Here is a 25738-nt window from a genome sequence, read left to right on the forward strand (position 1 = left end):
AGAAAGATTATTAAAAGGTGTGGTAGGCAAAGGTGGATGAAGCGAACGTGAGGGAGTGACCGAGGATGAGTTGGATGGATGAGGTTAGGAGGGGCATTGAGGAAGAGGGGAATGTATGTCGAGCAAGGGAGAAGGTAGGTGATAGGGATAAGTGAAGAATGTGTATAGATGATACGGTGATGCAAGGAAGAGGGTGAGTAGGGGATGGGGGATTGGTTAGGGAGCAGTTGTGTGTGAATGATATTTTGATGTACCCCAAAGATATTTCTCCCTATCTTCTATTTTGCTGCATGAGGGCTGACCCCAACATTTCTCTTTTTCAACTTTACGAGTTTCTGTGTTTCTTACACCTTTAAACACATCATGTACTAACAATTAGTGACTGGACTGATCCAAATATTTCTCTTTTTCAACTTTATGAGTTTCTGTGTTTCTTACACCTTTAAACACATGATGTACTAACAATTAGTGACTGCTTCCCTCCTATGTCTTTCAGTTGGTGATATAGAAACTGCCCCACACTAATACAACACAGATAACACTTCAAAGTTTCTTTCCACCAGAGACATGTGGGAAAGCCTGAGACATGTGGGAGAGCCCTACAAAAAAATTGCTCCCAAGAGAAACAAGAACTGACTAGTATGACTGCATTTAAGTCATCATGTAGCACAAGGACAATACCAACACAGAATAGGCCTGGCCACAGAAACAAACTATCCCACATGCAACCATCACAAAGTAGACAGTGGCCACTTCATTTTATATTGCTTTACTCTAGCCATATCCAAGCAACAACAATATTACTTCTTTGTGTAACTCATGGGCCAATCTGGTGGCTGTTGCCAATTACCTGGGAGCCAGGGGTCTTCTGCAAGAGATACGAGGCAACATACTGATTGAATGAATGACAACTGCTCCCTCTCCTCCTTCCATTATAAGCAGGTGACATAAACTGTCAAATTTAGACATACATACATATACCAATGGCTTTTTCCCCTTTATAAGGAAGGTAGCCAAAGTCAAAGGTATAAATCCACTCCCACCCATTTCATCCCCACATACTCCAATCCCATTCACCCACCCTCCCTCTCTCTTTTCTTGGCTCCTCCTGGATGATGGGTCATCCCTGCATCTCACCCACTATCCTGGGTCATAAACAATGTAGCAAGATACAGCACATCCACTGCAAGGCCAATTCCTTTAATCAGCAACCCCTCCTCTTCATCCCCTCATGCAGAAAAAGAGAAGACGAGGAGAAATCCCTTTGAGCTGCATCAAAACATCGTTCATACATACTCCCTCATCCCCCCCACTGCCATCCATGTATCACAGCATCATCCATACACAACCATTCTCCACTCACCCCTACTTCTGTCCTTTACAAAGGATTAAAAAGGGTGGAGCATGCTGACAGGAGACCTTTTGGTCCATAACTAGGTCGGATGCAAAAAATATATATAATAATGATATATATATATATATATATATATATATATATATATATATATAAATATATATATATATATATATATATATATATATATATATATAAATAATGAACTGACAGATAAATAATAATGAATGAAAATCAAGCAAATAATAAACAAACAAATAATATAAAATAAATGACAGTCATTACAGCAACTTGCTTAAATATTTATCTAAACGAATCTTAAAGCTTCAAACTGAACTACATTGCACTGCCTCTGCAGGAAGTTTATTCCATTCATTAACTACATGGTTGGCAAAGTTGTTTCTACCACTTCCAAATTAAATCTATTTCCTGACAGTTTGAGACCATTATTTCTTGTCGGATTCTCATTCATTGTAAAAATTTTGTCACTTTTGATGTTGTCAATCATCTTTAGAATCTTAAACACCTGTATCAAGTCACCTTCGAGTCTACGCTTTTTTAGGGACAACAGATTCATATGTTTTAGTCAATTTTAGTATGATTTTTTTTTTTTTTTTTTTTTTTATTTGGAATCAGTTTTGTGGCTTGCCATTGAACTTTTCCCAATCTGTCAATGTCTTTAATGAGATTTGGTGACCATACAAAAACAGCATATTCCAAATGTGGACAAACTAATTATTTATATAGCTTGTTAATTAGAGATGGACTTTTGATGTTAAAAGATCGCATAATCAGTCCTAGAATCTTATTTGCTTTCTCAGAGGCTGAAATACACTGTTTAGATGATTTAAGATTATTACTGATAATTACATTGAGATCCTTTTCACTATCTACTTTGTTAACGAATTTCCGAATAACTTGTAATCATACCTACTGTTATTTTCACCTATGTGCATAACCTTGCATTTACTTGTGTTAAATTTCATAAGCCAATTTTCAGACCATTGCTGTAATTCATCTAAATCTTCTTAAATATCTAATTGATCTAAGTGATCATTTGCCATTCCTCACAATTTTGTATCATCAGCAAATTTGGACCATGATCTATATCATTTATATATACTATGAATAGAAGTGGCCCAAGAACGGAACCCTGGGAAATTCCACTCGTAACATTTTTCCATCTAGAACAACTCTCTGTTTTCAATCATTCAACCAATTCCTATTCCAACTTAATAAGCTACCACTTACTCCATGTGAAGCTAATAACTTACTCCCTTCCTTCCTCAACAGATATCCCCCACTTTCCCAATGCCCCTTTTGCCCCCATCCATCCATCTCATCCTTGATTACCCCCTCATGTTCACTCCCTTCACCTCTGCCTTCCACACCTCTTTTACTAATATTTCTTCTATCATTCTATTCATGTGTCCAAACCATCCCAATACCCTTTCATCAACCCAATCTCCCAACTCCCTCTCCTCCTCATTCCTCACTCTATCCAGCCTAGTAACCCCTATCATACTTCTCCGGCATTTCATCTCAAACACAAAAAGCAGAAAGTTTGTAGTAGTGTATGTACCACCAAAGACCCATGCATGGTCAGATGGTGATCATTCCAACTTATTGGAAGAAACAATGGAGGTGCTTAATGAGTTGCTAAAAGAGGGTGGAAACTTAGTAATCATGGGCGATCTTAACACAAAAGAAATAATTTGGGAAGAAATGACAGTCAAAGGAGGAGAGGAACTTTGGAGCAACACCATACTGGATATGACTATCGAGTACACACTAGATATAGAAATAATGAAGAACCATCAAAACTAGACCTAATATTAACATCTGAACCGGAAATTATAAACAAAATGGAGTACAAAACACCTATTGGAAAAAGTGACCACATACTAATAGACTTTGAATTAAAAGACCATTATAATATAGACAGAAATGATAAACATAGAGAAGGAAGATTTATGTACAACAAAACGGACTTTGAAAAACTAAGGAAATTTTTCCAAGACGCAAATTGGGATGGGTTCACTAATGACGAAACAAAGACGGATGACAAGTGGAACATGTTTAAAGAGAAGTACAATGAGGGAGTAAACAAATATGTACCAATAAAGAAGCATAATGAGAAATATATAAAATGTTGGTTCAACAAAAGATGTAGTGAGGCTAAAGCTAGGAGAGATAAAGCCTGGAAAAAATGGAAGAAAAATAGAAAAACATCCAAATGGCAAACATACAAAGTACTTAGAAACGAATATGTAAACATATGCAGGAAGGGAAAAAGGGAATATGAAAGGGATATTATAGACAAATGTAAGGATCAACCAAACTCTTTTACAGATATGTAAATGACAAAACAAAGGACAAACATGACATAGTAAAACTATGTGAAGGAGACAAGGAATACACAGATGATACAGAGATGACAGATGTTATGATCAGACATTTCAAATCTGTATTTACAATCAAGAACTCTCAATCCTGGGAGAATGATCAGTTAGAAAGTTCACCCATTATGAAGGAAATAACAATAACAGAAGGAAATAAGAGAACAAATAAAAAGCCTAGATGTCAGAAAGTCGCACGGACTGGATGAAATCGCAAATTGGATATTAAAAGAGTGCATAGATGAACTGACAGATAAAATACACAAGATAATAGATTTCTCATTAAAAGAGGGAAAAGTACCACAAGATTGGAAAAATGCAAACATAGTGCCAATACACAAAGGAGGAAACAGGGAAGAACCTACAAACTTTAGACCGGTGTCCCTCACAAGTACAGTAGTGAAAATATGCGAAAATATCATTAGAAGCAGATAGATCAAACATTTGGAGAACAATATAATAAATCCCAAACAATTTGGTTTTAGAAGTGGAAGATCGTGCACCACAAACCTAATATGCTTTTACTCGAGACTGATTGAAATCATAAAAGAAATAGATGGTTGGGCAGACTGTGCCTTCCTGGATTTGCAAAAGGCTTTTGACAAGATACCACATAAAAGATTAATAAACAAAATTGAAACAATAGGAGTTCAAGGCAGGCTGTTGGAATGGATGACGGACTTTTTAATTGGAAGGAAGATGAGAGTGGTTCTTAGGGATAAAAACTCAAAATGTGAAGAAGTATAAAGTGGCATCCCCCAAGGCTCTGTTTTGTCTCCCTTAATGTTTGCCTTGTACAAAAATGATATGGACGAAGGAGTGAATTATTACATGAACTTCTTTACCGACGATGCTAAATTGCTCAAGAGAGTGAAAACAGAAGAAGATTGCAGATCGTTACAAGATGACTTACATAGCATGGGAATGGAGTCAGAAACACGAAATGAATTTCAACATCAAGAAATGTAGCATAATGGAGTTCGGAAACTATATGATTGGAGATAAAGAAGTAAAAAAAGTTAACTCAGAGAGGGACCTAGGAGTAATCATCTCAAATGACTTGACTCCTGACAAACATGTAAACAAGATATTTGGAGAGACTTACAACCTGTTAAGATCTATGAAAGTGGCTTTCGACTACATGGATGAAGAGATGGTTAAGAAATTAATTGTTGCATTGATAAGACCGAAACTAGAATATGCTATATCATTGTGGGCACCAAGCACAAAGAAGAACACAAAGAAATTAGAAAGAATCCAGAGAGCGGCGACCAAGATGGCACTATCAAATTTGACATATGAACAAAGATTGGAGAAAATTACAACTGATAACACTAGAGCAGAGAAGGGAGAGAGGCGATTTGTTGACCATCTTTAGAATTATGAAAGGAATGGAAGTTCTTGATAGAGATGACCTATTAAAATGGGACAAAAGAGAAACAAGAGGACATGCAAAGAAACTAAAGAAAGACAGTTACAGAAGAGACCAAAAAAAGAATAGTTTCCCAAACAGGGTAATTGATGTCTGGAACAAATTGAAAAGTGAAACAGTTAATGCCAGAAATATACACAAATTCAAAAACAAACTAGATGTTGAAAGATACAAAAATGGGTCAACACGAGCATAGCTCCAGTCCCGTAAAATACAACTAGGTAAATACATTCAAACTCCTCCATTCCTCTCTTATGTTCCAGGTTTTGGCTCCATACAGTGCTCTTGACACAATCACTCCTTCATAGCATCCATTCCCAAATGTCTATTTCTCATTATGCTTTTTAATCCCCTAAAGCATTTACTCGCTTCTCCCAATCTACATTCTCCTCCACCTCTACCTCCACCCCATTCACACACAAGTACCTAAAGCTATCCACTTCCCCCAGTATCTCTCCTTTAATACTTCTAATTTGTTGCCACATTCTCCCCTTGTACATCTCATCACTTTACTTTTACCTTCTTTTATCTTTAACTTCCTTCTTTCACACACCTTCCCAAATGTTGTCACTAACTTCCTTAGTCCCTCCTCTGATCTTGTCACAAGTGCAGTGTCGTCAGCAAACAACAACTGGCTCATCCCCCCTTTCTCTCCATTTTCTTTAACCATCTCCAATCCCTGGCCCATTACCTAATGTTTACCTCTCACATCACCTCATCCATGTATAAATGGAACTGCCAAGCCGACATAATGCATCCCTAGCAAAGTTCTACCTTTACCTCAAACCACTCACTCTCTATTTCTAACTCTAACACAGGCTCTACTACTCTCATAAAAGCTCTTGACTGCTCTTATCAGCTTTCCTCCTATCCTATTTATCTGCAATACCTCCCACAGTGCCTTCCTGTCTACCCTGTCATAAGCCTTTTCCAAATCCATAAAGGCCCAAAAATCATCCTTACCTTTACCTTAAGTTTTCTCACATATATGCCTTATCACAAAAACCTGATCCACGCAATCCCTACTTGTCGTAAACCCACACTGTCCTCACCAATTACTTCCTCTGTTCCTCTCCTAATCCTCTCAATCAAGACCCTCCCATAAGCCTTCCCAACTATACTCAACAAACTGATCCCTCTAAAACTACTACACTCACACTTATCCCCTTTTCCTTTGTAAAGTGGAATTATAAGGCACTCCTCCAGTCCTCCAGCATCCTACCCTCTTTTAGACAAACATTAAACCTCACCAGCCAGTCCACCATCACCATACCTCCTTTTCTCAGACACTTTGCATAACACCCATTTAACGCAGGTGCCTTACCTGCTCTCATCATTTTAATAACTGCTTTCACCTCATCTTTTCTTATCTCTCCTCCATTTTCCTCATTCACTGTTGTTTTCTTAGCATTTTCATTTTTCCTTTCCCTTCCTATCCTCCACATTTAACAACTCCCTAAAATACTCTGCCCATCTTCCTCTTACTGCCTTCTCTTCCATTACCATCTCTCCATCTGCACCTTTTGTCTTTTCTTCTCTACTTGATTCGCCTCCTCTTCCTCTCTTAATTTCCTTCCCAAACATCTTTTTATTACTCTGTCATTTCACATCCACTCTCCTCTTTGCCTCCTTTATCTTATGCTTTACTTCTCTTTTCTTTGTACCTTTCATATGATTTTCTTCTATTTTGTATCCAATCTGTGAATGCTTGTTTTTTCTTTTCTACAACTTTTTTTGCTTCATCATCCCACCACTCACTACCCTTCTTTCTATTTCCTCCTGTCCTCCTTGTTCCACATGCCAACTTAGCACACTTTCTGACTCCTTCCTTGATCCATCCCCATTCCTCCTCCACTCCTAGTTCTACTCTATCCCTCACTCTCTCCCACTCCTCTCTCAGCTTCTTGTACTCCTTTTCTTTCTTGTTTAAGCAGTTTACTCTAAGCATCTCTCTATCTTGTCCTTTTCCTCTTTCTCCATCTATCCACAAGGCATTTACTTGCTTCTCTAAATCTACATTCTACATCCACCTCCACTCCTCCCTTTCCACCACATTTGCACCAAATATCTAAAGCTATCCATGTGGTACTTTATCAAAAGCTTTTTGTAAATCTAGGAAAGCACAATCAGCCCATCCATCCCTTTCTTGTATTATATCTATTAGTCTTGAATATAAACAGATCAAATTTATGGCATATGACCTTCCCTAAATCCAAATTGTCTAGGATTTAGTATGTTGTTTTCCTCCAGATATTTTGTCCATCTATTTTCAATAAAATTTTCACAAATTTTGGCTATTGTACTTGTAAGGGAGACCGGTCTGTAATTTGTTGGGTCTTCCTTGTTTCCCCCTTTATATATTGGTACGATATTGGCATTTTTCCAGTCTTCTGGTATTTTTCCTTCTTTGAGTGAGCAGCTTATTACCTTATATACTTTGTCTATTAGTTCATCTATACATTCTTTTAGTATCTAGTTTGCAATTCCATCCAGGCCATATGATTTCCTGATATCAAGTTTTACTATTTGGTCCATTATTTCTTTTCTTGTTACAATTTTCTCTCATGGGCAGGGATCTTTGTGTACAGTGTGTGTGTATATATGTATATGTATATATATATATATATATATATATATATATATATATATATACATATATATATATATATATATTTGTATATATATATATATATATATATATATATATATATATATATATATATATATATAGTATATATATGAGTACAGGGAGCTCTTGGTTTACAATGGTCTTTGACTTCCACCGTTTCTTGGTTACAACATTGGCAGTGCTTGTCCCTGCACATTACCCTTTGCTGATGCTTTTACTTTTTTGTAATACAAAGAATTTGTAGGTAAGTGCAGACAAATAAAGTGTCAAGCAATAAAAAATTAACCACTTCAGTACAATGATGCCTACATAAGCGTTATGAGGTGCAAGTGCATACTAGAGGATGCTGGCAGATGTACATGAGTTACCCCCAGATTCTGTGAACTGGTTTGATCATGTTTTTAGTGTTTATTATTACTCAAGAGTAAAAGAGAATGAGTAATACAGCATTGAATTTATATTTTATAATGCAAATAGTGTGATGCATTGTATATAATTGTATATATAGCAGCTGATGCTACACATTTTTTTTTCTTTTCTTTTCAAACTGACTCTTTAGTTGGCAATGCACCAAAGAAAAAGAAAGCAATCATCATGGAAGGTTCTTACTTAGGCTGGTTATGACCTAGGCTGAATATCATTTACAACATTGCAAAGGAACAGAACTCTGTTGTAACTTGAACCCCCTGTATACACACTTGCACACATACATTTTATATATATATATATATATATATATATATACAATATATATTATATACATACACATATATATTATATATACATTCTTCACTTCTAGAATGGAAGGTGCTAAGAAAATTACAGTGATGGTTGAAGAAAATAGAGGAGAAATAAGAAAAGATGAGGTGCAAGTAGTTATCAAAATGATTAGAGCAAGTAAGGCCTCTGGGTTGGATGGGTGTCATGTGGAGTGTTTAAAGAAGGAAGGTACAGTCATTGTGGACTGGCTGGTGAGGTTGTTTAATTTGTATCTAAAAGAAGGTAGAGTGCCAGAAGACTGGAGGAGTACCTGTATAGTTCTTTCTAAGAGAAAAGGGGACAATGTGAGTGTAGTAGTTTCAGAGGGATTACTTATTGAGTGTTGTTGGGAAGGCTTATAAGGGTTTTGTGAGGATTAGGAGAGGAGCAGAGGGAGTAATTGGTGAGGAGCAGTGTGGGTTTAGGATAGGCAGGGGTTGCATGGATCAGGTTTTTGTGGTTAGACAGGCATGTGGGAAAGCTTAAGCAAAAGGTTAGGATCTTTTTTGGGCCTCTATGGATTTGGAGAAGGCTTATGACAGGTAAACTGTAGACTTAGGGAAGTGACTTGGGGGTTTGAAATGTGTAATGAGAAATAGGCATTTGGGAATGGATGCAAAGGAGATTATATGAATGGGTGATTGTGCCAACAGAACTGTGTGGGCCAGAGACATGGAATTTAAGAGAGGCAGAAAGGAAAAGTTTAAATGTATTTGAGATGAAATGTCTGAGAAGTATGGAAGGGGTTACAAGGATGGATAGTGAGAAACAAGGAGGTGAAGAGAGTGGGGTGGAAAAGGAGATGGCAGATAGGATTGATGAAAGAGTATTGGGATGGTTTGGACACATGGAAAGAATGAGTGAAGAAAGATTAGTAAAAGAGATGAGGTAGGCAGAGGTGGATGGAGTGAACATGAGGGGGTGACTGAGGATGAGATGGATAAATGGGGAGAAAGGGGCATTGAGCAGGAGGGGGATGTCTGTTGAGCAAGGAAGGGAGAATGTGGAAGATAAGAGTGGAGAATGGCTGTATATAGATGATACTGTGATGCAAGGAAGGGAGGGGTAGGGGGGATGTTTGGGAGTGGTTATTTGTGAACAATATTCTGACGCAGCCCGAAGGAATTTCTCTCCATCTGCTATTTTTCTGCACGAGGGGGCAGAGAGAGAGAGAGAGAGGGGGGGGGCACCAATTAAGTGAAGCAGCCTTGCTGAGGATAAGCTGTGTCTTGCTGCATTGCTTCTGAGCCAGGTCAGTGGGCCAGATACAGGGATGACCCATCAACCATGAGGAGCTAAGATATTACCGACATACAGAAATAAAGAAAAAAGGTGTTAACCTAAAAGAAAATTCACAATTATGGAAATAGATATTAATAAATCAGCAATAATTCAAATCCTATCTCGATACATGGGCCGTTGGGGCCCACTACTTACAAAAATTAAAGGTTCAAAGAAATGACGAAGGAAATCGTCAGTTGGTGACTTATATATGCGAACCTAGCCAGCTTGGGTGGTGGAAGGGGTAGTGGGGGAAGGGTTAGTGGTTGGGGTTGACTTCTCATTATGTCGGGAAGGAGAGGGTCGAGGAGGGGGGGTGGGGGGGTGGGGGGGTTGCGAGGGCGGGTGGGGGGAGGATGGATGGCGTGGGTGGGAGGAGGTGGAAGAGGGGTTGGGGCATATTGACATAGGGTGTGGTCACGGGTGGTAGTGACCACACCCTATGTCAATAAGCCCCAATCCCCCCCTCCACCTCCTCCCACCCACTCCATCCATCCTCCCCCCAACCGACCTCACAACCCCCAAACCCCCCAACCCCCCCTCCTCGACCCTCTCCTTTCCGACATAATGAGAAGTCAACCCCAACCACTAACCCTTCCCCCACTACCCGTTCCACCACCCAAGCCGGCTAGGTTCGCATATATAAGTCACCAACTGACGATTTCCTTTGTCATTTCTTTGGACCTTTAATTTTTGTAAGTAGTGGTCCCCAACAGCCCATGCATCGAGATAGGATTTGAATTATTGCTGATTTATTAATATCTATTTCCATAATTGTGAATTTTTTTTTAGGTTAACACCTTTTTTCTTTATTTCTGTATGTCGGTAATATTTATGTTACAGATTTTCCTGAAGATGTCTCTTTGCAGATGAAACATTGAATAAATGAATCATTTTGGCAACTTGGTTTATGCCCACCCTCCAAATGGCAAAGTATTGGTTAGAAAGCTGGAGAATACCCATAAGAAGATTAACAACCTCCTTAATGCTATCGACTTTAACAACACATGCATACAAGAGAATCTGCTCCCTAGATATTCAAATATATATATATATATATATATGTATGATTATATGCACTTATACAAGGCATGCACATTACATGAACTTGCTGTATGCAAAACATGGTACACAAACATCCTTCAAAATATATAATTCTTCTATTATATACATACATGCCTTATAGTGTGGAAAGATGTGGTGAGGAAAATAGTAAAGAAAAAGAAATCTTATATTACTTATAAAAGTTCGGTGTATAACCATTTGTGGAGCATAGGTGAGAAAGACAATATTGTGCCAGACAGTTTCTTATGCACAGCTCAATGGCATGGTGGTACTGCGCTCAACATTTATTTAGCTGGCACAATTCTGATTGGTGAGTTGGTTGTGTATGTGTGTGTATGGTCACAGTATTACCTATAGATCGGGCCATGTATGAGCTTGAACTCTCATCTAGAAGGATAGTAGCTGTAAACCACAAATCCAACATGTAATCAAGACTGGGAAATCACAGTGAACATCAAGCACTTTCATTGGTGTTTCTGTGCAACCCCACCTCCACTGCACATCATGGGTGTGCGAGACAAGGATATGAGGTGTTTGTAATTGTTGACGAGACAGACAACATGCAACCAGATCCATAACAAGCTGAGCTACGGACAATAAATCAATCCACTCCTACATACCCAAAATTCCAGAAAAATATCCATTTTAACTCCCAAAACTCATAATTCAAGCTAAAATAAGGAATAAAAGCTCTTGTTGATGATGATAATAGTAATAGATAAAAGCAATGAAAAAAAGAAAAAAAAAATTAAAATATCTATACCTGCATTTACCTTAGCGGGGAGTGTTGGTAGCCCAAGTAGAAGCTGGAGAGGAGGAGGGGAGGAGTTATTGTCTGGTAGGTGAGTCACCTTCCATTAAGACAGCAAGTAGGTGTCCTGGTTGTCTTTCTTCTGTCTCTTACTAACACTAGTACAATACTGGGGTTCACCCAACTTCTTTTCAGTAGAGAACCTGTCCAATGTTTTCTGGTGATGGTGATTTTTCTGAAGTTTCCTAAAACAGTCCACCACAATGTCATTTAACAAGTGGACATGGTCTCCTTAGTTCCCTCCTCCTCTGAAGAAAATTTCTCTGCCCAATCTTGGTGCTGCATCTTGTGGAGGTGTTCAAGTTCCTCTATGGTAAGTTCCATCTTGTGATCCTCCATAATCTCCTCAAAATCATCATCATCATTCACTTCCAAACCCATGGACTAGCCCAGAGGCCCTCATTCAAAGGTTTTAAATTCTTTAGTATGCAACACAATTTGGCTACAGTTTCTTCAAGACAGTTATGCATCCCTCCAGGCCGTATTGATGATCCTTAAACACTGAAAAACATTATAATGATCTTTCCAAAAGTTTCTGAGGGTCAGTTCTGTCTTACTGGTCACCTTAAAGCAGCTTTAATACATTGCCTTAGTGTACATATTCTTGCAGTTGGAGATAACATACTAGTCTATGGGATGGATGATAAGAATGGTATTCAGGTGCATGAACATCACCTTCATTAAGCAGTGTTCACCTACCAATTCTTTAACCAGGGAAGGAGGATAAGTAGAAACACTGTCCACCACTAGAAGAGCCTTGAGAGGCACATTCTTTTAAGTACACCTTCATACTGGGAGCAAACATATGAATCCACTCCATGAAGAACTGCCTAGTAAACAATGCTTTTTTGTTTGCCTTCCACATAACACAGTTTTCTCTTAATCACATTGTTCTTTTTGAAGACACATTGTTTGTCAGTGGTATACCGGCAATAGCTTCCCCTAGCAATAGCCACACTACAGCAAAGTAAGCCTATTTTTCATAGGCTTATATCCTGGCAAGGTCTTTTCTTCTTTAGGAACATAGGTTTCATTTTTTTCCCAAAATGATCTGGTTCCATTACAGTTAAAAACATGCTGTGATACAAATCATTCAGTGTCCACAAAGGTCTTGAACTTTTCATAAAGTCTTATGCTGGTTCCACATTTGCACTAGCAGCCTCCCCATGCCTCACAACAGTATGGATGGCAGTTCATTTCTTAAAATCATCAAACCAACCCCTACTATAGTCAGTGTGCTCCATGGAGTCCATTCAGGATGAGGCATACATTGTGATTTACAAGTATCCATTCTGTCAAATCAATTTTAGTACATGCCTCCCTCTATTTCCCTTATGTGCTATCTATTTCTTTTTTTATATTGTGTATAGTAATCTGTACAGTACAATGAGTACTATTTTTTAGGATCATAACAATGATTTGAATCAATTCTGACATGTGGCAGCTCTTTTACCCCCATGTTGTCATGCTGAAGTGCAATATGTGAGACATGTGAGATGTGATGCACAATCCTTGTTATAATCCAAAAGTGATACTCATTGCACTATACAGCTTCCTTTACTATATACAGAATATATATATATATATATATATATATATATATATATATATATATATATATATATATATATATATATATATATATATATATATTATATAAAATCCAGTAGTACATGTAGGTTGATTTGGCATGGCATATGCCACACCCTGAAGGAACTCTTTGAGTAAACTATAGTCTTAAACTCATCACCATACAGCAGTTTTGCTTTCTCACAAGTTATCACTTCTGAGATGCTATCACCAGCCAATTGTTTTACATTTATCAACACTAACAGCTAAAAGGAAAACAAATGAGTGTTGAATAGTTGTGGGATGGGTGGAGAGTGGATGTGTGCCTCAGCTGACTACCTCCCTCATAAGGATGAAGAAGCCTTTTGGTATATAGATAGAACACAAAGAGAAATTATTTCATCTGCTCTATAGTTAGTGATCTCTTACAGGTCAAAATTATAATGCTTTTTACCATATCTGCTGGATTTGTTTCTTTTGGTTTCAGAATTTGTACACACATTCAATTTGAGCATACTGAACATAGTCATGAGATCCAAAATTCAAACACTGTTCATATGCTTTGTGTAAGTTCCTTTATCACTTACATTGTTGCTCTTCTAAGCTTTATCTTAGACTTTATGGCCTGGAGACCTCTTTGGTGCCATGGTGAATTCACAAAAAAAAAAAAAAAATAATAATAATAATAATAATAAATAGATAAATAAATAATAAATAAATAAATAAATAAATAAGTAAATAAGAAAAAAAAAGAAAATATATAAATAAATAATAATAATAGTAAATCAATAAATAAAATAAATATATGAATAAGTAAATGCATAAAATATAAATAAAACAATAATAATAAATAAATTAATATTAATACATACATACCCTGTCTGGGGTATTGGCTGCAAGTTATTGTACAGTAAAAACCTGCTCAGTAGCATGCAGCTGATACTTTAGGGTCTACATGAGGTAAACCTACGGACCAGAGCTACACATCATTTTGTGTTAGAGGAAATATCTACTCATAGAGAAATTATACTACTTTATTGTACTGTGACTGTCCCACACCATCTTAATATTGTCTTGTACCACTTCTCTTAATACCTGTATATATGTCCATTTTTGCCTACCCCTGTGATAGGGGAGCTAAGAATACTGCCACCAAGTTTTCAAACTTGGATAATAAAAGGTGATTAAAACGAGATGGAGGATGGGACTAGGCATCCTGCTCTCTGTATCCCTAAAGGGTAAATTCCTACAAGAAGTCAAGGTGCAAGAGGGTCCAGGAGTTTTCCAAACAGAAACCTAAGGTTTGGGTCTTTCAATGTGTGTGAGTGTGGTACACATGAGAGTAAAAGGGAAGAGATAGGCAGTATGTTTGTGAAAAGGAAGATGGATGTGTTCGCATTGAGTGAAACTAGGTTGAAGAGGAGGAGTGATTCAGAATTTGAGAGTGTAGGGGGGAGGGTGTCAGGAGTAAGGAGAGGATGAGGGAGGGAAAAGGTGACTATATCAGTAAGTAAAGAGATAGGTAAATGTGTGGTGGAGTGGCAAGAGGTTTCTTCAAAACTAATGTGGATGAAGGTGAAACTGGGAAGGGAGATGTGGGTCTTTGTAAATGCATAAGGTTATGGTAGCGAGAAGAGTGTAGAGGAAACGTAGGCATTTTGGATAGATTTAAGTGAGTGCACAGAGAGTTTTGGGAGAAATGTCAATGTAGCGGCATTGGGAGATCTCAATGCTACCCAAAATCATACTGGAGAGAGTTGATGGTGATGTGGTTAGAAGGAGAGTTCCTGAGAGCTAACAGAGTTTAGGAAAAAAGTTAAGCATAAGTACACATGGGAATGGGTGGTGATGGAAGGGTGGTTGATAAGGCTTTACTGGACTATATAGAAGATTAGGAAGAGTTCTGGATGTCCATGTTTTTAGGGGAGAGAATGGGGGAATATCAGATAATTTTTGGTGGATGGTAAGTTGAGAGTGGAGGATAGATTGAGAATAATAAAAGGACAGAAGGTAAGGCGGTACTTACAGCAAACTATTTAAATGAGAAGGAAATGGAGCAGAGGTACAAGGAGAAGCTGAGAGAAGTGTGGGAGGTGAAGAAGGATAGAGTAGAGGTAGGAGTGGAGGAGGAATGGGGGTGTTTCAAGGAGGGAGTAACAAGGTATGCAAAGATAGTGTGTGGAATAAGGAGGATGGGAGGGAATAGGAGGTAAATGCAAGTTTAATGGACAGGGGATTTGAGATGGTTAAAGAAAATAGAGAAAACTGGGAGGTGAGCCAGCTGTTGTCTGCTGACATCACTGCAATTTTGGCAGGGTCAGAGGGATGATTAACCCTTAGCATATAATGATCCCAACACTGATGTCACACAGAATACATGGGAATATTGGGATACCGGTGTCAGTATCCTTATTATATTTTATAGCTGTAGCTGAATGACCCCTGTATTCTGTGAACAGGCTTGACTGATTTTTCTGTGGTTATCAGCATTCAGGGTGAAAGAGAACAAGTATTACAGCTGTAACTTTACATCTGATAATGTATGTATGGTGATGCATCATATCAGGCAGCCTACTGCCTGCAAGTATCTAACTCATACTGAAGAGGTTAAGGGAGTTAGTTAAGTAATCTGGGAGGGTATACAATAGGAGAGAGTTGAAGGTAAATGTAAGTAAAAGTAAGGTGATGAGATGTACAAGGGGAAATGATGGCAGCAAGTTGGAAGTAAGTTTTAAAGGAGAAAGGATAGAGGAAGTGAATATCTTTAGGTACCTGGGGTTGCATGTGGCTGGACAGGGAGGGGTGGAGGTGGAAGTAAATTGTAAACTGAGAAAAGCAAGTAAGTGCCTTGGAAGGTAACTGCAATGAGAAATAGGCATTTGGGAATGGATCCAAAGAGATTATACGAAGGGGTGATTGTACCAACAGCACTGTGTGGGGCAGAGAAAAGGAATTTAAGAGAGGCAGAGAGGAAAAGTTTAAATGTGTTTAAAATTAGATGTCTGAGAAGTATGATAGGAGTTACAAGTTTGGATAGAGTGAGAAACGAGATGAGAAGGAGAGTGAGGGTAGAAAAGATGGCAGATAGGGTTGATGAAAGAGTATCGAGATGGTTTGGACACATGGAAAGAATGAGTGAAGAAAGATTAGTAAAGGAGATGTGGAAGGCAGAGGTGGATGGAATGAACATGAGGGGGTGACTGAGGATGAGATGGATGGGGAAAGGGCCATTGTGCAGGATGTCTGTTGAGCACGGAAGGGAAGTGGGAGATAGGGGTGAGTGGAGAATGGCTGTGTATAGATGATACTGTGATGCAAGGAATGTAGTGGGTGGGGGATGGGGGGTTTAGGAGTGGTTATGCGTGAATGATATTTTGAAGCAGCCCAAAGGGATTTCTCCCTGTCTGCTATTTTTCTACTTGATGGGGTGGAGAGGAGAGGGGGGTGTCACTCATTAAATGAAGTAGCCTTGCTGTGCATGTGCTGTGTCTTGCTGCATTGCTTCTGATCCAGGGAAGTGGGCAGAATACAGGGGTGACCCATCATCCATAAGGAGCTAAGATGAGAAGGAGGAAAGGGTGGTGGATGGGAGTGAAATGGGTAGGGGTGGGTATATGCCTTTTGATTTTTGGCAACCTCCCTGGTAAGGGGAAAAAAGCCCTTGGTATAGAGATATAATATATATATATATATATATATATAGAGATATAATATATATATATATATATATATATATATATATATATATATATATATGTATATATATATTATATACATATATATATATAATATATATATTATATACATATATATATATATATAATATATATATTATATACATATATATATATATATAATATATATATACATATACATATAATATATATATATATATATAATATATATATATATATATATATATAATATAGAATAAAAACAATATGAAATCAATTTTGTAACAATAAAAATTTTCACACAAGAGAGCTAAATTGAGCAAACTAAACTGTGCAAGTAGCAAAAAGCCACACCATACAGATAGTAACATATGAGCAAAGACTATCCAAATTGAACCTACCAACTCTAGAACAAAGAAGAGAAAGAGGAGATTTGCTAACTATATACAGAATAATGAAAGGAATGGAAGTTTTAGACAGGAACGACCTATTAATGTGGGACAACGGTAAAACAAGAGGACACGGAAAAAACTTGAACAAGGATAGTTATAGAAAAAACTTGAAAAGGAACAGTTTCCCACACAGAGCGATAAATACATGGAACAAATTAGACAACAAAACAGTATGTGCTAACACTATACAAGATTTTAAGATAAAACTTGATGCGGAGAGATACAAAGACAGGTCACCACGAGCATAGCTCCCCTCCCGTATATTACAACTAGGTAAATACATGAGCACATTCCAATTTCTTTGAATGTGAACCTTAATGAAACATCTAAAGTACATTTAAATGATCAGTTTTTACATCACTAGTGAAAAGAAAAGGGTGGAGTGGAGGTGGAGGTTGAATGTAGATTGAGAGTACCAAGTAAATTCCTTAGTGGATTAAAAAGTGTGAGGAGAAATAGACATTTGGGAATGGATCCTAAGAGGAGATTGTATGAAGGAGTGATTGTGCCAACAGCACTGTATGGGGCAGAAACATGGAACATAAGAGAGGAAGAGAGGAGTTTGAATGTGTTAGAGATGAGGTGCCTGAGAAGTAGAATAGGGGTTACTAGGCTGGATAGAGTGAAAAATGAGGAGGTGAGGAGGAGAATGGGGGTGGAAAGGAATTGGGATATAGGGTTGATGAAAGAGTATTGGAATGGTTTTGACACATGGAAAGAATGAGTGAAGAAAGATTAGTAAATGAGGTGTGGAAGGCAGAGGTGGAAGGAATGAACATGAGGGGTCAACCTAGGATGAGATGGATGGATGGGGTAAAAGGGGCTTTGGGAAAGAAGGGAATGTCTGTTGAGGAAGAATGGGAGAGGACAAAAGATGGGTGAATGGAGAACGCTTGTATATGGATGATGCTGTGATGCACGAGGTGGAATGGGTGGGGGATGAGGGGTAAGGGAGTACGTGTGAGAAATAATTTGATGCAGCCCAAAGGGACTTCTGTCTTCTCCTTTTCTGCATAAGGGGATGGAGAGTGGGGAGGGGTCGCCAATTTAATGAAGCGGCCTTGCTGTGGGCGTGCTGTGTCTTGTGACGCTGCTTCTGACCCAGGGCAGTGGGCAAGATGCAGGGATGCCCTGTCATCCAGGATGTGCCAAGATAAGAGGGAGGGAAGAAGGTGGAGGGGAGTGGAGTGTGATGGGGATGGAACGGGTGGGAGTGGTTTTTATGCCTTTGTTTTTTTGGCTATCTTCCTTATAAGGGGAAAAAAGCCTTTGGTATATGTACATACATTTCACTAGTGAAGAGATAGGTGTGTAGTGGAGTGGAAGGTTTCTTCAAGGTTAATGTGGATGAAGGTGAAACTGGGAAGGGAGATGTGGGTTTTTGTAAGTGCATATGGACCTGGTAGTGAGAAGAGTGTAGAGGAAAGGGAGGTTTTTTGGATAGATTTAAACAAGTGCATAGAGAGATTAGGGAGATATGTCAATGTAGTGGTATTGGGAGACCTTAATGCTAGGGTAGGAAATGAACCAATTGGTGAAGTGGTTGGTAAGTATGGAGTTCCAGGAAAAAACTGCAGTGTCTAGGGAATTGATCATAGCAAATACAGTGTTTAGGAAGAAAGTCAAGCACAAGTAAACATGGGAGAGGGTGGTGGATCTAAGGGTGGTAGATAGAGCATTAATGGACTATATAGTGGTAATCATGAGTATAGTAGGAAGAGTTAAGGATGTATAAGTTCTAAGGGGAATATCAGATCATTTCTTGATGGAAGGTAAGTTAAAAGTGGAGGATAGATGGAGAAAGAGGAAAAGGATAGAAGGTAGGGAGGTGCTAAAAGTGAACTGCTTAAATAAGAAAGAAAAGGAGTACAAGATGCTGAGAGAGGAGTGGGGGTGAAAGAATGGGGATGGTTCAAGGAGGGAGTCACAAGGTGTGCAAAGATGGTGTGTGGAACAAGGAGGATGGGAGGAATTAAGTGGTGGGATGAGGAGGCAAAGAAGGTTGTAGAGAAGAAGAACTTCTTTCTCTTTGATCTTTCAAGGTTGGCAGACCCATTACCTTTAGTCTTTCCTCGTATGGTTTATCTGTGTGTATTTACCTAGTTGTATTATATGGGAAGGGGAGCTATGCTCATAGTGACCCGTCATTGTATCTCACAATATCTAGTTTGTTCCTAAGTTCTTGTATGGTGTTTGCACACACTACTGTTTCATCCAATTTGTTCCAGACATCCACCACTCTGTGTGGAAAACGTTTTTTGTTTTTGTTTTTCCAATCTCTTCTATAACTATCCTTTCGGAGTTTCTTTTCATGTCTTGTTTTTTTATTATCCCACTATAATAAGTCTTCTCTGGCAAGGACTTCCATGATTCTATAAATGGCCAATTGATTACCTCTTTCTCTTCTTTGTTCCAGGGTTGGTAGTTCCAGTTTAGACAATCTTTGTTCATACGTCAATTTTGAAAGTGTTGGGGCCATCTTTGTTGTTGCTCTTTAGATTCTTTCTATTTTCCTTATATTCTTTTTTGTACTGGGTGTCCATAGTATCACAGCATACTCCAATCCTGGTCTTATCAGTGTGACTAGTATTTTTTGTACCATTTCCTCATCTAAGTAATTAAAAGTCACCTTTATTGATCTCAGTAAATTGTAGGTTTCTCCAACTACAGTATATTGTTTATATGCTTGTCTGGTGATAATTACTCCTAGGTCCTTTTCGGAACTAACTTTCTTTACTTCCTTTGCACCAATCTTATACTGTCCTGATATTCTTTTTTTTACTTTTTTCCAAATTCCATTACACATTTCTTAATGTAAAAGTTCACTTCCCACTTTTGAGGAGGTGAGGAGAGTGGGAATGGAAAGGGAATTAAGAGATAAGGTTGATGAAAGAGTACTGGGATGGTTTGGACACATGTAAAGAATGATTGAAGAAAGATTAGTAAAAGAGGTGTGGAAGGCAGAGGTGGAAGGAGTGAATGTGAGGGAGCGACCAAGGATGAGATGGATGGATGGGGTAAATGGGGCATTGGGAAAGAGGGGAATGGATGTTGAGGAAGGGAGAAGACAGATGATAGGTGTATTTACCTAGTTGTATCTTATGGGAAGGGGAGCTATGCTCATGGTGTCACATCTTTGTATCTCGCAGTATCTAGTTTGCTCTTAAATTCATGTATGGTTTTTGCACACACTATTGTTTCATCCAATTTGTTCCAGACATCCACCACTCTGTGGGGAAAGCTGTTCTATTTCAGGTCCCTTCGATAACTATCCTTTTTTGAGTTTCTTTTCATGCCCTCTTGTATTTCTTTTATCCCAATTTAGTAAGTCTTCTCTATCAAGGACTTCCATGCCTATCATGATTCTATAGACAGTCAACAAGTCACCTCTTTCCCTTTATTGTTCCAGAGTTGATAATTCCAGATTTGACAATCTTTCCTCATATGACAGTTTTGAAAGTGTTGGGGCCATCTTTGTAATTGCTCTTTGGATTCTTTCAATTTTCTTTATATTCTTTTTAGTACTGGGTGTCCATAGTGTCGCTGCATACTACAATCTTGGCCTTATCAGTTTGACTAGTATTTTCTTTACCATTTCTTCATCCAAGTAGGTAAAGGCCACCTTTATTAATCTTAGCAAGTTGTAGGTTTCTCAGACAATTTTATTTATCGGTTTATCAGAAGTCATGTCTTTTGTGATAATTACTCCCAGGTCTTTTTAGAACTCACTTTCTTTACTTCCTTTGTACCGATTTTATATTGTCCAAGTTCCATTATGCTACATTTCTTTATGTTGAAGTCCACTTACCACTTCTGACTCCATTCCCAAGCCCTGTTTAGGTCTCTCTGTTGCGACTAACATTCTGTTTCTGTACTTACTTTCCTCATCATTTTTGCATCATCTGCAAAGAAGTTCATGTAACATTCTACACCCTCTACACCTCTCTTTCCTGTTGCTCCATGATCTCTTTAAAGATTACTCCATCTCTCCCATCCTCATTTGCTTCTGGCCTATCCTCTTTTTCCTCCATGGTGTTAAGACAATTTTTTTTTCTCTCATTTGTCAAAGTTTCATTTTCCCCTCTCAATTTATCAATTTGTTTTCTAATCCAGATTTCTTTCCTTTCCTTGCTCGAGTTTCTGCTCCAGATAATGAAATCTAGCCTCATGTAAGGAAATTAAATCTCTAAATCTTTTCAACTCTGTAAGAATTTCACTTTCCTACATAGTAGAGTAACCTACTTCAGACTTACCTTCTTTTTCATTCCCTGCACTATATTAACTTTTTAAGAGGACTCTCACCTTTTTGAATGTGTAAAGTCTTCAAAATCTTCCATTATTAGTGTTGATACAGCAATAAAAGACAACACTTTGTGATATAAACAAACTACAAATTAGTTTTGACCTTTTGTTTCCTATCATGAGCAACTTTAGAGACAAAGACCACCATTTTCCTTCCTTGACTCTCTCCAAAAGTTAAAACCAGTGGTGTTTTGCCTCTACTGTGACCCTAAATAGCTTTGATTTCCACTTGTCTATTCAATTGGCAATTATTTTCATCAGGTTTTGCCTAACAGGCAAATTGTAAGCATTGCTTTGCAGTGCCATCTTCACTGCTGTTGCATTGAAGAAAATAATTTTTTTTTTTCCCTCCTTGACTAACTCCGCAAGTTGGAACCAACTATATCTTACCTTTACTGCGACTCTAAAATAATGTTGCTTTCCCCTGTTTATTCAATTGATAAGTATTTCCATCTGGCTTTACCCATTAAAGGCAAGTCTAGGAGCATTGCATTGAATCATGTGTGTATGTGTAAGGTCACAGCATTACCCATAGATATGACTACATATAGGCTCTCATCCATGAAGGTAATAGCTGTCAATCAGAAGTCCAACACATGATCCAAGAATGTGGTGAATCACACACAGACACTGTATACACAAAATATATTGTATGAACCTCTAATGAACATCTGTCCATGGTACTCTTATTGGAGAAACATAACATTGGGTTAGATCATCTCCCTGTCAACCATTTCTAAAGAACATCAACCTCCCCCCGCCCCACATCCACCCAGGCAATTGGTCTCTGGATCAAACCCATGATCTCTTATTTTTGAAGCTCTCTTCCAACACAGCAGAGATCTATTGGAGGGCCAGAGGATTGTTACTTGTCATTGTGAGGCCACAGGTTTCTTGTCACGGAAACTTGGGGCAACAACTCATTGATTGATATGGTGGCTACTATATGCACCTGCATGTGGTGCCACTATTTATCCAGAAGCAAAGATGTCTTCACCTTTCCTCACCCCTAAGTTGCAGCCCTAGTACTGTACCCAGGATCTCAACTAAGATATCAAACTTGGCTTGACAGATTGTGAGGGATAAATTGTCAAACCAAGAATGAAGTTTAAAACTGGGGCATGAAACTACATGGGCAACATAATGGGAAATTTATTTAAGCTGGAAACCTGTTTAAAGCAAAATGGATGTGCTGTCAATGAAAGACTAACATAAGAAAAAAGCTATATGAATCTTAAGCCAGCAGAAAGCTATTATGCTTGCGGCGATGGCAATAAAGGGAAAAGGAGTAAGTGGAATTTATCCTTTCATATGAAATGAGGATGAAAGTAATGAAGTGCGAGCTCAAAAATATTATGATAAGAGCTTCACAGTAAAATGCGAGGATATGCTAATATGTACAGGGTGCGGCAGGTATTTGAGAACGCATCTTCTAAGTGGTCTAGTAGTTTAGACACCATAGCTAACCACTCCTTTTCTTTTACAGCTGAAAATGGCACAATCAAATATTACCCAAGAAATGAAAAGGCATGCAGTTATCGCCTCTATAGCAGCTGGGCATACTAATTCTGAAATTGCTGCCTTCCTTAATGTTGCCCGGTCCTTCGTTTATAAGGTCAGAAGGGAACTTGTGGATGCCAGAGGCAATGTGGCAAGTACATCGCAACGTAAACAATATTCCCGATGATCGGACAGCATCAGAACATCAGAATTCATAAATGCTATTCAATCGGCAATTGATGAAAGCCCTGGGAAGTCCATGAGGGCACTGGCCAAGGATTTTCAAGTTGATGAGGCCACCATTCGACGTGTTGTTCACGAAGATCTCCGGTATAAGTCGTATGTGATCCGAAGAGGACAGTTCATGTCACAGAAGACACGTGAGAACCGAGTCATCAGGGCCAGACGTCTTTTGAACAAGTTAAAACATCCTGAAGAACCAGGAATCCTTTGGTTCTTCTCTGATGAGAAGAACTTTGTTCAGGACCAGAAGGTGAATAGGAGGAACGATCGTTGGTTGTGTCAAACTGCAGGTGAAGTTCCAACGGTTATGCATACTAAATTTCCAGCATCAGTGATGGTTCTGAGTGTCGTGAGCAGTGAAGGCGATGTGATGCCTCCCTTTTTTTGTCCGCCAAGGACTTCGTGTCAATGCAGCTTCTTACACTGAAGTGTTGGAGACTGTTGTAAAGCCTTGGATGGATGGTGTAACACGTGGCAGGCCGTACGTCTTACAGCAAGACTCTGCTCCATCCCATACAGCTCACACAACCCAAGAATGGATGGCCTCCAATTTTCATGACCACGTAACCCCCAACATGTGGCCCCCTAGCTCCCCTGATGTCAATGCTTTGGACTATTATGTTTGGGGCGTAGTTGAGAGGGAGTCTAATCGTAAACCTCACAACACTATATCATCTCTCCAAGAAGTCATTGTCGCTGCAATGGCTAACATCCCCAAGAGTCAACTCATTGGTGCTTGCCAATGATTTAGACGTCACTTGGGAGATATCATTGACAAGGATGGAGGTTCCATTGAGTGAAACAGTGCATTTGCTTTGTGTTAATGTATAGAATACAATAAATGCTAATTTAAATATATACTAAAACGTTAATAAACCTTATTACAAACAATCTCCTTTGTTCTCAAATACCTGCCGCACCCTGTATATTGTACATGGGGGTACAAAAAATAAACAGAAAAGCATGAAGTCTTGAGACACCACAGTGAGTGCAAGATATCAGAAAATGAACAAAGGTTATAACTGCTGGGGACATGAATGCTTGAATGGGTGTGAAAATAACTGGGGTAGCAGGTGACATAACATGACAATAGGGGAAAAATTATATCAAGAGTGTATACATATATATGGTTCTAAATTTCACAAGACAAAAATGTAGTAGCACATTTAGTAAAATGTTTTAAATTACCCACTGTCGGAGAAACAAAGCAAAGGAGACAGACGAACTGTAGTGGTCGAAATATACAGTTCATCTGTCTCCTTTGCTTTGTTTCTCCGACAGTGGGTAATTTAAAACATGGTTCTAAATATTATTCTTTTTTTGAAAAAGTTGATAAATAATTTTGGTCCTTGTGGAAGAAAATTTGTGGAGGGGAGAAGTCATACTGGATTTTATGTTAGTGAATATTGAGAAAATGCTGAGGGAATGATTTACTGTGAATGCAGTGGGAAGGGTGGGTCAACAGAAGTTACATCACTCTTCTTGTAGAATTGAGGATAAGGCTGGATGGTATATATCTACATTATAAACTTCACCATGATCAAGTAACACTCATGCATTAGTATGTATCTATTCACATACACATACATTCACACATAATACTAATACATATGAACATTTTCAAAATAAAAATTTCAAGAGGATAATCTCCCTTTTCCTGCAAATATTTATATTTTGGTTTCAAAGAAAATCTAAATCAATAATTGCTATATTTCTGTACATATCTGAAAGACTTTTACCCTAAACAAGATAATTCTTAGATGAGTATCACTGGCTATAGTATTAAATAAATCTTGTAATTAAATCAAATCCCAAGTCAATAACCAAGTGTTGCTCATTCATATTCGTTGTTTTTAGACTCTTTCATCCTACATCATAATATAACTGATTCAACAGGTATCAAACTTCGAGCTACATAATATGACTATTGAAAAAATTATTACTGCACATCCCATCTGATTAGCTTTGGTAGTTTGCCCTCATAATAAGGCTATTACATGAATCTTACAGTATCATTTAAATATATCCATGTTGTCTACTGATGAATTATTTCAAACCCGTTATGGCAAAACTACGCCGAGTGGTTACCTCCAGCAGATGGTCCCTGTGGTAGAGGGGGAGCAGATGCCAGGATTGCATCTGCACTGTTCATTCGTACTTGCCCAACAGTCTTTGTTGATGGACGACCACGTTTCCCACCGCCTTAAAAGAAAGGAAAAAAATATTAACCATGGTTTATCCTCAACTGGTCCATACTGTGTATTTGTG

The 25738-nt window shown here is 38.3% G+C and overlaps 1 protein-coding gene across 8 annotated transcripts in view; it reads right to left on the reverse strand.

Annotated features, from left to right (window-relative positions):
* The window catches only part of Nak (Numb-associated kinase), a 264091-nt gene that overhangs the window by 96527 nt on the left and 141826 nt on the right, over nt 1-25738 (reverse strand). For 5 of the 8 annotated variants that reach the window (XM_076183446.1, XM_076183436.1, XM_076183397.1 and 2 more), the window contains one exon: nt 25559-25672. The exons of the other annotated variants lie outside the window; for them this stretch is intronic. In XM_076183446.1, coding sequence (XP_076039561.1) covers nt 25559-25672 — 114 coding nt within the window. The remainder of the gene's footprint in view (nt 1-25558; nt 25673-25738) is intronic. 8 annotated transcript variants of the gene reach the window in all.

This window comes from Oratosquilla oratoria, chromosome 1 (assembly GCF_046742065.1).
Source record: "Oratosquilla oratoria isolate Oo_2021 chromosome 1, ASM4674206v1, whole genome shotgun sequence".
In the NCBI taxonomy this organism is placed as follows: Eukaryota; Metazoa; Arthropoda; class Malacostraca; order Stomatopoda; family Squillidae; genus Oratosquilla; species Oratosquilla oratoria.